The sequence below is a fragment of the Mus caroli genome, unplaced genomic scaffold, assembly GCF_978045245.1.
Source record: "Mus caroli unplaced genomic scaffold, Mus_caroli_1 scaffold_8, whole genome shotgun sequence".
In the NCBI taxonomy this organism is placed as follows: domain Eukaryota; kingdom Metazoa; phylum Chordata; class Mammalia; order Rodentia; family Muridae; genus Mus; species Mus caroli.
In genome coordinates this window covers 58,029,285-58,043,683 of record NW_028227263.1, presented here as the reverse complement: position 1 = coordinate 58,043,683, position 14,399 = coordinate 58,029,285, and the positions used below count along the sequence as shown (strand labels likewise).

General features: G+C 39.3%; 1 protein-coding gene across 1 annotated transcript in view; it reads left to right on the top strand.

Moving 5' to 3' along the window:
• Positions 1-13,575, top strand: part of Rab38 (RAB38, member RAS oncogene family) — a 71,349-nt gene extending 57,774 nt beyond the window's left edge. The window contains exon 3 of the mRNA XM_021168234.2: positions 12,737-13,575. Coding sequence (XP_021023893.1) covers positions 12,737-12,889 — 153 coding nt within the window. The 3' untranslated portion in view covers positions 12,890-13,575. The remainder of the gene's footprint in view (positions 1-12,736) is intronic.
• Positions 13,576-14,399: the final 824 nt, after the last annotated feature.

Genomic DNA, 14,399 nt, shown 5'->3' with positions numbered 1-14,399 from the left:
GTAGCTAAAGGGCTCCCAGGATCTTCGTATTTGTCCTTCTCAGTGTATCCATAACCAGCTGTTATGTGGATTCTAAAGGTTTAAACTCAGATGCTCAGGTTTCCAGAGCCATTGCTTTTGCTGGCTGAGTCATCTGCTCAGTCCAGAATCTTCTAAAGCACGTCCAAAAGACATGTGGGTTACTGTGCCAGATCCACTGAATCAGTGCCTGAGAGGAGGACCCTGGTAATGTACATTTGTATACACACATGGTAGGTGTATATAGCCATGACCAAGAATTCAGGGTTTAGAAATGAAGTTATTTTCTCTGTATTTTAATCCTGAAATCTATTGTAAAATGCTTGGAGATGAACATAGGAAGTTATGTTTTACTTTTCTTTTCTTTTCTAATTTTCTTCTCTTCTCTTCTCTTTCTTCTTTTTTTCTTTTCTTTTCTTTTCTTTTCTTTTTTCTTTTCTCTTTTTTAATGACAGATTGATGAAGGACAGGTTCTGCTCTAGGTGAGTTTTCCTGGACCTTTAAAAACATGGCTGGCAAGTGTTTTGTTTTGTTTAAGAAGGCGGGGCTGAGAGACAGACGCAGAGAGATAGAGATAGAGAGTCAGAGAGAGACATGGAGAGAGATGGGGACAGAAAGAGAGACAGAGGAGAGAGACATGGAGAGAGGTGAGTGCATGAGAACTCACTTGTCTAACCATAGAATGCACACCATTTGTTTTTTGCAAAATGCCTTGTTGGCAGTTTTAAGGCTATTTCTCAGTGTATCTATTGATACAGTGAAGAGAATCCATAGCAGTGGCCCCAGCCTGAGTATTCTGACCTGAAGCTGTCAACACAATACAACATCATCTCACACTGCAGATGTCTGAGTGAATCAGCCAGATCCTGCCAGTCTGTGTGTGGTTTGGGAATTACAGTGTGTACATTCCCTTTCAGGCAGAAGACACTCCTGGGATGCTGTTACTGCTCTGAGTCACATATGCAAACAAAAATCCCCAGGTAGCACTTTACAGTTGAGCCAGCAATTCTGCTTCAGCACAGTCACCTGCAATGTGAACCTGACTGCCTGCATTGATGCAGAGTAGCTCAGGAAGTGATGCCTGCTACTTAACTCAAGTTTCAACTAGCAGGGTTTTATCATCCACCTTGGAACAAATGGCAGGGAGAGATGTTTGTTCTGTATTCGGCTAGAGAGGAGACTCAGAAGGTAAGGGCACCTACTGCCAAATCTGATGATTTGACGTCAAGGCCCTATAGAGGGCGAGAATCTACTTCCTCAGATTGACATCTTTGTATACACATGCACACACACATACACACACACACACACACACACACACACACACAGAGAGGTACATGCATGGGTACACGCAAACACACACACACGGACATATGCACACACCACTAAATAAATAATTCTTTTACTGTTTTCTACATTGCTGTTTGTTTTATCAGCCTGCTTGGCTGTCATTCTAGTGATGCACAAGGAAAGCAAGAAAAAGCACACTAAGCAGTTAAAATCAGGCTTACCTGAGATGGCATTTGCATGCTCTTTCCCTTTCTCATTGTGGTACCAAGAACCTGTCCTTTGCATCCCTATATTTATTGGGAAAATGTTTAGAAGAACTGAAATGAGTTCAAGCTGGCTTTAGACATTATATACTTTCCTTTCCTTTCAGCAGTAAGTCTGTGGTCATTATCACTATTTACTATTTTCCCTGAATGCACACCTGATCCTACCACCTACTAATGTGTGACTTGGGGCAAGCTAATTCCTCATTTTCAATCTCAATTTCTTCAGTTGACAGAATTCACACATTACTGTTCTTCAGATGCTGTGAAGCCTTATGTGTGAAGAATATAGATAGTTCCCCATGCTTCACTGCTCCAACTATGTCCCTTGTTTTAAGTATTAATATGATGAAATTGTAATCACACATGGGGTAGGTCTTTTTTATTCTTCTTTTTGAAAGGAGAAAAGTTAGGTATATTGATTAGTTTTCTGTTGTGATAAAATATCATTATTTAAAGCACGTTAGGGCAGAAGATTTCTATTTTAGCTGAAAGTTCCAAAGGCTGTATAGTCCACCATAAGTAGAAAGACATGGTAACAAAAACATGGGCTAGCCTGGTTGTCAGGAAGTAAAGAGAAAGAACAGGTCTTGGAGCCAGGGTATACGAAATAAAATCCCACCTCTAATTATGTATTTCATCCAGCAAGTCTATACCTCTTAAGAGTTCCATAACTTTCCCAAACACCACCAACATCTGGAACCAAGTATTCAAGCACACAAGTCTATGGGACACAATTGTCTCATCATACTCTCAGAAAAAGCATCTGACTGATGCTTTGAACTTTCCTGGTTTTACACAAGATCCAAATACATGGGGAAACTAAGATAAACATGTGACTTGAGATACCTTCTCTACCTGTTATATCCCTTCCTTGTTATAGCATGCATATCATGAATGTAGTGACTTCCTGGCTTCATCTTTAAGCCTATGGTCTGAGTCAGGCATGCTGCTATAACTATCACCATTCAAGCCCTGTCATTCATGAAATATGTACCGACAGACAGTTAAGGCAGAGTGCTCAGTGTCTTGTCTAATCTATAGTCTTGTCTATAGTGAAATGGTATAGAATTGTACTTAATAATACTTCCCCTCCAAGAGATGCTAGTGTTCAAACCTCTGCAATAAACTAGCTTCCAGATTCTCTTTCTGAACATTTTATACATCTATGATTCTATTGTGTAATACCAGACTGGAATGGGTCTTACTCATTTATACCTCTATGCCTAGATATTTAACAGGTAATACTGGTTAAAATAATGGATGTGGCTTGGTCACCATTAACTGCCTATTTACTGTCTCAGTGAAGATTCTGTCACTCTTCTGTTCCACTTATTTCCCCTCCCCATTCCTAACCTCCCTCACCTTCACTTGATAAATTACTCTTCAAAACAATTTCCCCTGCATCATATTGTGTTTTATGGGGACTGTCTAACTAGGCTGCCACTGATTGATTTTGATCATTTCCTCATTATGATTGTCATTTATTTTCAAGTATTAGCATTTAACCATACTCATTAACAGTTTTTTGCCAAATTGTACATTAGCAAATGAAACCACACATAAATGTCATGTTAATATATAAATGGAAAATTTTAAAACACTACTAAAATGCCTAAGTTATATTATACATGATGGTCAGGGGAAAATCATGTCTGACTTTCTTATCCACCTGTTGTGCAATCATGGTGCAAATCTATAACCTTTCTAAACTTTCATATCTTCCAGCATATGACTATAGCTCATGGCAGGTATTGGGGTGTATAGAAAGATTTGCTGTGGGGTTCTTGATTCCCCCCTTTGCTCCCTAATAAATGCAGCATGTTTCTATACTCATTTAGCTATTATAACTCCCAACTAAAAGACACACTATGCTGGGCAGATTCTGAGCTGTTCTTTTTTTTTTTAATTTTTAATATTTTTATTACATATTTTCCTCAGTTACATTTCCAATGCTATCCCAAAAGTCCCCCATAGCTCCCCCCACTTCCCTACCCACCCATTCCCATTCTTTTGGCCCTGGCATTCCCCTATATTGGGGCATATAAAGTTTGCAAGTCCAATGGGTCTCTCTTTCCAATGATGGCCGACTAGGCCATCTTTCGATACATATGCAGCTAGAGACAAGAGCTCCAGGGTTCTGGTTAGTACATCATGTTTTTCCTACAATAGGGTTGCAGATCCCTTTAGCTCCTTGGGTACTTTCTCTAGCTTCTCCATTGGGAGCCCTGTGATACATCCAATAGCTGACTGTGAATATCCACTCCTGTGTTTGCTAGGCCCCGGCATCATCTCACAAGAGACAGCTATATTTGGGTCCTTTCAGCAAAATCTTGCTAGTGTATGCAATGGTGTCAGCGTTTAGAAGCTGCTTATGGGAAGGATCCCTGGATACAGCAGTCTCTAAATGGTCCATCCTTTCATCACAGCTACGAACTTTGTCTCTGTAACTCCTTCCCTGGGTGTTTTGTTCCCAATTCTAAGAAGGGGCACAGTGTCCACACTTTGGTCTTCATTCTGCTTGAGTTTCATGCATTTAGTAAATTGTATCTTATATCTTGGGTATCCTAAGTTTTGGGCTAATATCCACTTATCAGTGAATACATATTGTGTGAGTTCTTTTGTGATTGTGTTACTTCACTCAAGATGATGCCCTCCAGGTCCATCCATTTGGCTAGGAATTTCATAAATTCATTCTTTTTAATAGCTGAGTAGTACTCCATTGTGTAAATGTACCATAATTTCTGTATCCATTCCTCTGTTGAGGGACATCTGGGTTCTTTCCAGCTTCTGGCTATTATAAATAGGGCTGCTATGAACATAGTGGAGCATGTGTCCTTTTTACCGGTTGGGACATCTTCTGGATATATGCCCAGGAGAGGTATTGCTGGATCCTCTGGTAGTACTATGTCCAATTTTCTGAGGAACCGCCAGACTGATTTCCAGAGTGGTTGTACAAGCTTGCAATCCCACGAACAATGGAGGAGTGTTCCTCTTTCTCCACATCCTCGCCAGCATCTGCTGTCACCTGAATTTTTGATCTTAGCCATTCTGACTGGTGTGAGGTGGAATCTCAGGGTTGTTTTGATTTGCATTTCCCTGATGATTAAGGATATTGAACATTTTTTCAGGTGCTTCTCTGCCAGGTATTCCTCAGGTGAGAATTCTTTGTTCAGTTCTGAGCCCCATTTTTAATGGGGTTATTTGACTTTCTGGAGTCCACCTTCTTGAGTTCTTTATATATATTGGATATTAGTCCCTTATATGATTTAGGATAGGTAAAGATCCTTTCCCAATCTATTGGTGGTTTTTTTGTCTTATTGATGGTGTCTTTTGCCTTGCAGAAGCTTTGCAGTTTCATGAGGTCCCACTTGTCAATTCTCAATCTTACAGCACAAGCCATTGCTGTTCTATTCAAGAATTTTTCCCCTGTGCCCATATCTTCAAGGCTTTTCCCCACTTTCTCCTCTATAAGTTTCAGTGTCTCTGGTTTAATGTGAAGTTCCTTGATCCACTTAGACTTGACCTTAGTACAAGGAGATAGGAATGGATCGATTCGCATTCTTCTACATGTTAACAACCAGTTGTGCCAGCACCATTTGTTGAAAATGCTGTCTTTCTTCCACTGGATGGTTTTAGCTCCCTTGTCAAAGATCAAGTGACCATAGGTGTGTGGGTTCATATCTGGGTCTTCAATTCTATTCTATTGGTCTATTTGTCTATCACTATAACAGTACCACACCGTTTTTATCACAATTGTTCTGTAGTAAAGCTTTAGGTCCGGCATGGTGATTCCACCAGAGGTTCTTTTATCCTTGAGAAGAGTTTTTGCTAACCTAGGTTTTTTGTTATTCCAGATGAATTTGCAGATTGCACTTTCTAATTCGTTGAAGAATTGAGTTGAAATTTTGATGGGGATTGCATTGAATCTGTAGATTGCTTTTGGCAAGATAGCCATTTTTACAATGTTGATCCTGCCAATCCATGAGCATGGGAGATCTTTCCATCTTCTGAGATCTGCTATAATTTCTTTCTTCAGAGACTTGAAGTTTTTATTATACAGATCTGTCACTTCCTTAGTTAGAGTCACGCCAAGATATTTTATATTATTTGTGACTATTGAGAAGGGTGTTGTTTCCCTAATTTCTTTCTCAGCCTGTTTATTCTTTGTGTAGAGAAAGGCCATTGATTTGTTTGGTTAATTTTATATCCAGCTACTTCACCGAAGCTGTTTATCAGGCTTAGGAGTTCTCTGGTGGAATTTTTAGGGTCACTTATATATACTATCATATCATCTGTAAAAAGTGATATTTTGACTTCATCTTTTCCAATTTGTATCCCTTTGATCTCCTTTTGTTGTCGAATTGCTCTGGCTAGGACTTCAAGTACAATGTTGAATAGGTAAGGAGAAAGTGGACAGCCTTGTCTAGTCCCTGATTTTAGAGGGATTGCTTCAAGCTTCTCACCATTTACTTTGATGTTGGCTACTGGTTTGCTGTAGATTGCTTTTATCATGTTTAGGTATGGGCCTTGAATTCCTGATCTTTCCAAGACTTTTATCATGAATGGGCGTTGGATCTTGTCAAATGCTTTTTCTGCATCTAACGAGATGACCATGTGGTTTTTGTCTTTGAGTTTGTTTATATACTGGATTACGTTGATGGATATTGAACCATCCCTGCATCCCTGGGATGAAACCTACTTGGTCAGGATGGATGATTGTTTTGATGTGTTCTTGGATTCGGTTAGCAAGAACTTTATGGAGGATTTTTGCATCAATATTCATAAGGGATATTGGTCTGAAGTTTTCTATCTTTGTTGGGTCTTTTTGTGGTTTAGGTATCAGAGTAATTGTGGCTTCATAGAATGAGTTGGGTAGAGTACCTTCTGTTTCTATTTTGTGGAATAGTTTGTGAAGAACTGGGATTAGATCTTCTTTGAAGGTCTGATAGAACTCTGCACTAAACCCATCTGGTCCTGGGCTTTTTTTAGTTGGGAGACTATTAATGACTGCTTCTATTTCTTTGGGGGATATAGGGCTGTTTAGATCATTAACCTGATCTTGATTCAACTTTGGTACCTGGTATCTGTCTAGGAACTTCTCCATTTCATCCAGGTTCTCCAGTTTTGTTGAGTATAGCCTTTGGTAGAAGGATCTGATGGTGTTTTGGATGTCTTCAGGATCTGTTGTTATGTCTCCTTTTTCATTTCTGATTTTGTTAATTAGGATGCTTTCCCTGTGCCCTCTAGTGAGTCTGGCTAAGGGTTTATCTATCTTGTTGATTTTCTCAAAGAACCAGCTCCTTGATTGGTTGATTCTTTGAATAGTTTTTCTTGTTTCCATTTGGTTGATTTCACCCCTGAGTTTGATTATTTCCTGCTGTCTACTCCTCTTGGTGAATTTGCTTCCTTTTGTTCTAGTGCTTTTAGGTATGTTGTCAAGCTGCTAATGTGTGCTCTCTCTAGTTTCCTTTTGGAGGCACTCAGAGCTATGAGTTTTCCTCTTAGAAATGCTTTCATTGCGTCCCATAAGTTTGGGTATGTTGTGTCTTCATTTTCATTGAACTCTAAAAAGTCCTTAATTTCTTTCTTTATTCCTTCCTTGACCAAGGTATCATTGAGAAGAGTGTTGTTCAGTTTCCACGTGAAGGTTGGCTTTCTATTATTTATTTTGTTATTGAAGATCAGCCTTAGTCCATGGTGATCTGATAGGATGCATGGGACAATTTCAATATTTTTATATCTGTTGAGGCCTGCTTTGTGACCAATTATGTGGTCAATTTTGGAGAAGGTACCATGAGGTGCTGAGAAGAAGGTATATCCTTTTGTTTTAGGATAGAACATTCTGTAGATATCTGCCAGATCCACTTGATTCATAACTTCTGTTAGTTTCACTGTGTCCCTGTTTAGTTTCTGTTTCCATGATCTGTCCATTGGTGAAAGTGGTGTGTTGAAGTCTCCCACTATTATTGTATGAGGTGCAATGTGTACTTTGAGATTTACTAAAGTTTCTTTAATGAATGTGGCTGCCTTTGTATTTGGAGCATAGATATTCAGGATTGATAGTTCCTCTTGGAGGATTTTACCTTTGAAGAGTATGAAGTGTCCCTCCCTGTCTTTTTTAATGACTTTGGGTTGGAAGTCAATCTTATCAGATATTAGAATGGCTACTCCAGCTTGTTTCTTTATACCATTTGCTTGGAAAATTGTTTTCCAGCCTTTCATTCTGAGGTAGTGTCTATCTTTTTCTCTGAGATGAGTTTCCTGTAAGCAGCAAAATGTTGGGTCTTGTTTGCGTAGCCAGTTTGTTAGTCTATGTCTTTTTATCGGGGAGTTGAGTCCATTGACATTAAGAGATATTAAGGAAAAGTAATTGTTGTTTCCTGTTATTTTTTGTTGTTAAAGTTGGCATTCTGTTCTTGTGGCTGTCTTCTTTTAGGTTTGTTGAGGGATTACCTTCTTGTAGTTTCTAGGGCGTGGTTCCTGTCCTTGTATTGGTTTTTTTCTGTTATTATCCTTTGAAGGGCTGGATTCGTTGAGAGATAATGTGTGAATTTGGTTTTGTTGTGGAATACTTTGGTTTCTCCATCTATGTTAATTGAGAGTTTGGCTGGGTATAGTAGCCTGGGCTGGAGTTTGTGTTCTTTTAGTGTCTGTATAACATCCGTCCAGGATCTTCTGGCTTTCATAGTCTCTGGTGAGAAATCTGGTGTAATTCTGATAGGCTTGCCTTTATATGTTATTTGGCCTTTTTCTCTTACTGCTTTTAGTATTCTGTCTTTATTTAGAGCATTTGTTGTTCTGATTATTATGTGTCGGGAGGTATTTCTTTTCTGGTCCAGTCTATTTGGAGTTCTGTAGGCTTCTTGTATGTTCATGGGCATCTCTTTCTTTAGATTTGGGAAGTTTTCTTCTATAATTTTGTTGAAGATGTTTGCTGGTCCTTTGAGTTGAAAATCTTCATTCTCATCCACTCCTATTATCCCTAGGTTTGGTCTTCTCATTGTGTCCTGTATTTCTTGGATGTTTTGAGTTAGGGTCTTTTTGCATTTTACATTTTCCTTGATTGTTGTGCCGATGTTCTCTATGGAATCTTCTGCTCCTGAGATTCTCTCTTCCATCTCTTGTATTCTATTGCTGATGCTCGTATCTATGGTTCCAGATTTCTTTCCTAGGGTTTCTATCTCCAGTGTTGCCTCATTTTGGGTTTTCTTTATTGTGTCTACTTCCCTTTTTAGGTCTAGTATGGTTTTGTTCAATTCCATCATCTGTTTGGATGTGTTTTCCTGTTTTTCTGTAAGGAATTCTACCCGTTTGATTATGTTATCCTGTTTTTCTTTAAGGATTTGTAACTCTTTAGCAGTGTTCTCCTGCAATTCTTTAAGGGATTTTTGTGCTTCCTCTTTACTGTCTTCTACCTGTTTACCAGTGTTCCTTTGTATTTTTTTTAAGTGTGTTATTAAAGTCCTTCTTGAAGTCCTCTACCATCATCAGGAGATATGCTTTTAGATCCGTGTCTAGCTTTTCCGGTGTGTTGGGGTGCCCTGTACTGGGCGAAGTGGGAGTGCTGTGTTCTGATCATGGTGAGTGGTCTTGGTTTCTGTTAGTAAGATTATTACATTTACCTTTCGCCATCTGGTAATCTCTGGAGTTAGTTGTTTTCATTGTCACTGTGTAAAGATTGGAGCAGAAGCTGTGTTCCACTCACCAGCAGTCTCAAAATCCTGTGGAGGGGATCGTGGGTAGCTGGAGGGTGTCAGCTGACCCTGCGCTCTAGCTACCCCGGTGCTGGTCCGGCCGGAAGAGGCCTGTGGTCCTACTCAGGCCGGTTTTCTGCTTCCCTAAGTAATGCAGTCTCAGGTCCCGCGGGCAATTGGACTGGAGCAGAAGCTGTATTCCACTCACCATCAGTCTCAAAATCCTGTGGCGGGGGTCCTGGGTAGCTGGCGGGTGTCAGCCGACCCTGCGCTCTAGCTACCCTGGTGCAGGTCTGGCCGGAAGAGGATTCTGAGCTGTTCTAATCCTCTATTAATGCTCAGATAAATGCCCAGTTACTTGCCATCTCAGACTCCTTTTGGATCCATCTGCTCCATCCATGTGTGTCCTCTGGTTGCTCTCATCTCACTGAGACCTTACAGTGAATTCTCTTGTTTTCTCTACATGGTCCCCACACCTTCCTTCTCTTTCTGCTCCCCTCTCTCTACCTGGGACCCTCTCACTGGGATCTGACATGCTGCTTCTACTGTCCTCTCCTGCCCAGTTGTAGGGTAATCAACTCTTTATTAACCAGTCAGAGGTGATGGACAACAAGTTTTACATAATATTGAGACCAGAGATGCTTAACCTTGCCATCCTCTGTGCTATAACCAGATGCAAAAATCGTCATCTGAATATACAGCATGTACTTTAAACCCACCCTAGTATATATGGATTATTTAGTGAGAGATGCCATCTGGCATGGCAAAGACCTACAAGGCTAAGTGTGGTTGCTCAGTCTCCCCATCATGAATGTAATAGAATAGAGAGACAGTCACCAACTAGGCTTTTCCTTAGTGACATAAACAACTAGCTAGATTCAGGAGCAAAGCATTTATCTTGGTCTGTCCCAGACACTGCCTAAACTCAGATTATATTGCCTTTGAGCAAAAAGTTCAGGTGTGACCTCTGGGTAGGACAGTGGGAACAGAATTGTGACAGGTGTGAGAAGAATGGACAGTGACTTTGGGGCACACCAGTCTTCCCCTCAGCAACAGTAGCACGTGTGTTCCTGTTCTGTGGTGTCCATGGAGTGGGACAGACATTTGAGCTGCTGAAGGGAGATCACTCACCTTCCACTTCAACAGTAGCAACAGAACCAATAAGAACAAAGCCTAATTTTTAACCTGCCATGATTCTAAGTAAAATTAAAGAATATGGGCCTAAAGGTTTTGGCATATGAATATAAAGCACATGTACCCATGATCAGTCAAGTGAAACAAGTTTTTATTAGTTCTGTGTTGTTAGAAAGAGCCCTTTATAGCTGACAAAACAGAGGCTCAGAGACTATTTTTGAGCATTATCCCAGAAAATAAAATCAATAACAAGGTATGACAGCTTGTGCTTTGACAGCAGGTAAACTCAGGGTCAGGTATGAAGGACTTAGAGTATGATAACATCTATTGTCAGCTTGTGCCATTGGCCATGGATACATTTGGCGATCATCATCACCCTTTGTACTATCTGTGTACTAGAACTTCATTCAAGTTTCTTAAAATAGAACAATGATTTTGTAAAACAAAAAGTTAGGGATAAATAATTTCTGTTCAGGTTGGACAAAAAGATGCAGTGATATCAATAGTTTGACCAGACAAAAACCCTTGTATTTTTTGACATGGAATATCTGGAAGTACATTATAAAGGTTCTATAAATTATGATTTAAAAGTTTACTGGAGATCTTCACTGAATTCTACATGAGAAAAACTGGTTTTTGGTATCCTAGTGGTAAATTTTTTTTTGTTACTTTTATTTTTGTCCAGCAGGAAAAAAAATCTGACAACTTATAGCAACTAAGTATCTGGTGTATATTTTAGATGAACTTGTTTCTTCCATTTTTCAAACTTAAAGGTTATCATATTACTAACACTAAATTTGTATCTTATGTGAGCACCCATGTGTGTGTGGCAGGGATGGAGTTGCTGTGGGGCTGATACCATGTTATGTCACAGTATCTGTGTGTAAGTCGGAGAACAAACTTGGGTGTTGTTTGAAACAAGGTGTTTTTGTTGTACTTCCAGTGCAAGTATCAAACTAACTGGCCCACGAGTGTGCTGCAAGTCTCCTGATAGTGCCTCCCATCTTCATGCAGGAGTATGCTACTATTAAATATCCTCTGGCTACTGCATCCATGCTTTGACATAGATTCCAAGGATCTGAACTCAGATCCTTAATCTTATGTAGCAAACACTGCTCACAAGGCTATCTTTCCATCCCTGGATCTACTTGTGATTTCACATTTTCCTTTAAAGAGTTACCTCCATCTAAATGTTGAGGTGCCACAATAAAATAATTTATAGTCTTAGTGATTTCAAATAGACAAGGCATAACTCCTATCCATGCTACATGTTGCATCATAAGCTGATTGGAACAGGGTCTAAGAATTCTCTTCTAAAGAGAATTTATATGAAAACAATGTGGGGCAATTAAATCCTGACTTTTCTCTCTTCTCACCAAGAAAGTAAGAAACATACTGTTTCATATTTCTCATATTTAATTGGCCAGCAGCTATCACATGTTTTTACCTAAGTTCAAGGAGGCCAGAAACATGGTAGTTGTATCATTTGGCAGGGTGGCAGAAAGACATATTTGTTAAACTGCTAATGACTGCTGTAAAAGGTGTCCTATTGTCTCTATTTCCTATTGAGACTATAAAAGCAACATGAACCCATGCAATTATAAATCTTAGCTAGACTGAAAATATATTATTCCTTATAAGATTATGACCAGGTAAAAAGTAAAAAATTTGAATCTAAAAATTTTGACATTAAATATATCCAGCAAATAATATTGTTCCTATTTGAAAAACTGAAATCTATATTTTTACATTTAACCAAGAGATAGATAGACAGCTAAACAGCTAGACAGATGATAGATATGGATAATAGATAGATAGATAGATAGATAGATAGATAGATAGATAGATAGATAGATAGATAGATAGATAGATAGATAGTTGATAGCGATGAGGGTGAGAGGAAAATGGATGATGTATAGAAAGAAAATTTATATGAATCACGGAAAACACTACCTTGGCTGAAGAGTTAGCTCAGTGGTAAGCGACTTATTTTACAAGCATCGTGATTGGTGTTTGATCCCCAGAACACAGGCAACAAATTCTAGACAAGCTGCTGGTAAGTTACCTGCCAGTGAGATACTGTGTCTCAAGGAAAGGTGAAGGTACTGGAGACACATCACTTGGAGCTGTGCTCTGATGTCCACATGCCTATGCACATGTACATGGAGAAGCAAGCAACACACACACACAGAGACAGACAGACAGACACACACATACATACATGCACATGCGCATGCACACATACACAAATATTTTTAAATACTGGATTTTGTTGTATATGAGACTGTTATTTTAGAATATTGCACTAAAAGAAAACTGTTTTCCCCCCCTTAGGAAAACATAAACATTGATGAAGCCTCAAGATGCCTGGTCAAGCACATACTTGCAAATGAGTGTGACCTCATAGAGTCTATAGAACCGGACATTGTGAAGCCCCACCTCACATCGCCCAAGGTTGTCAGCTGCTCTGGCTGTGCCAAATCCTAGAAGGCTCCTCTGCTGGCATATGACAGAAAGAACCCGTGGCCCTCATGAATCGTGCTTCAGTTTTTCCTTATTACCATTTTGGGTAAGCGTCAGGATAGGGAAGCACATGTGACAAGCCAAAGATACATGACTGTATGTTTCCTGTCAAAGAGGAACAGCAAATGTGCTTTATGTGTTTTCCCACCCCATCAGCACAGTGTTTACAAGCTTTTAAAATATTAGTCTGTCACAATATGCTGTTTTATCATTGAGCAAAGCCACTCAGGGACACAGACAACCCTGATATTCGTTCCTTTAAATCAACAAAGGCTTCTGGTCTTCTTGAGAAGAGGAATAACAGAGCAAGGCAGAGGTCAAGCTAAGTGTGGGGATTTGTCTTGCCCTGGTGCGTCTTTGTTCAGGTATCAATTTGTTCCCGGGTGGTCTGATAGGTCTATTAAATAGAAACCATTCATGGTAGACCTAAGGGTTGTCTGTGATGTTTCTCTTCAGAGTCGTGTGCACAGGCAGCCTGGGCTTTTGTTGTCACTTGCTGTGCCCTGAATGCTGGTTTAACTGAAAACTGTATGGAAAGATCTGCTCCCTGTATGTGCCTTTCTTTCAGCTTCCTCTGACTCAAGCTGCGGGACTCCTCTGTACATGTAAGATATATATATTTTTCACAAGTGAAAAATAAAACATTAAAAATGCTGTTTCCCTGTTTCTGATATTGCCTTCTTAGTACTGTGGGGTTTTTTTTTTTTTTGAAATACAACCATGTTTCTCAAAATGCATTTCTACATTTGATTTGAGAAAAGAGGTAAGGTATTGGGATGTGTGCATTCTGTCTTCACCAACTGTTTCATTCAGTATTTAGGTCAAGAAAATAATCAGTGTTTATGCATTTTTGATTAATCAGGGAAACATAGCTTCATACATTCTGACCAAGAAGGTGGCAGAGCATTGAATTTAAAAACAAAACAAAAACAACAGTTGAAATGTTGCAAGTGGGTAACATTTTTAATAAAACTATTTCCCTTTGATATTCATAGTATACTCACAATGACTTCAACTTTTACAACATATATTTTTTTCATATTCCCTTGACATTCATTGTTTCTGTAAGCTCCACACCCATGTGCTAGTGCTGTATTTCTTTTTCCCTTAGCATGTACCCTTATCCCTGATGCAGTTGACCCATGAGGCAGATAGCCCTGAAACATCTAGGAATTAATCTTTCTTGAATCAGCTTTCACCCATGAGAACAAGAATGAACTATTAATGTTCCCCACATTTCTTTTTACTTGCAAAGGATAATTCCAAGACATGTTCCTAGTGTTGCTAAGTATCTGGTTTTTATAGAGGTAATTTTCCATTTGATTCATCCCAGATTATTTCCTTATTCCTCTGGTGATGTTCTCTGGGTAACCTTCCAAATAAACTACATTCATGTAAATGCAGGTCTTAGGAGGAAGGCAACCTAAGTTTGTTAAGACAGAGGTGAACCTAGGGGGTAGATAGTTAGTATAAG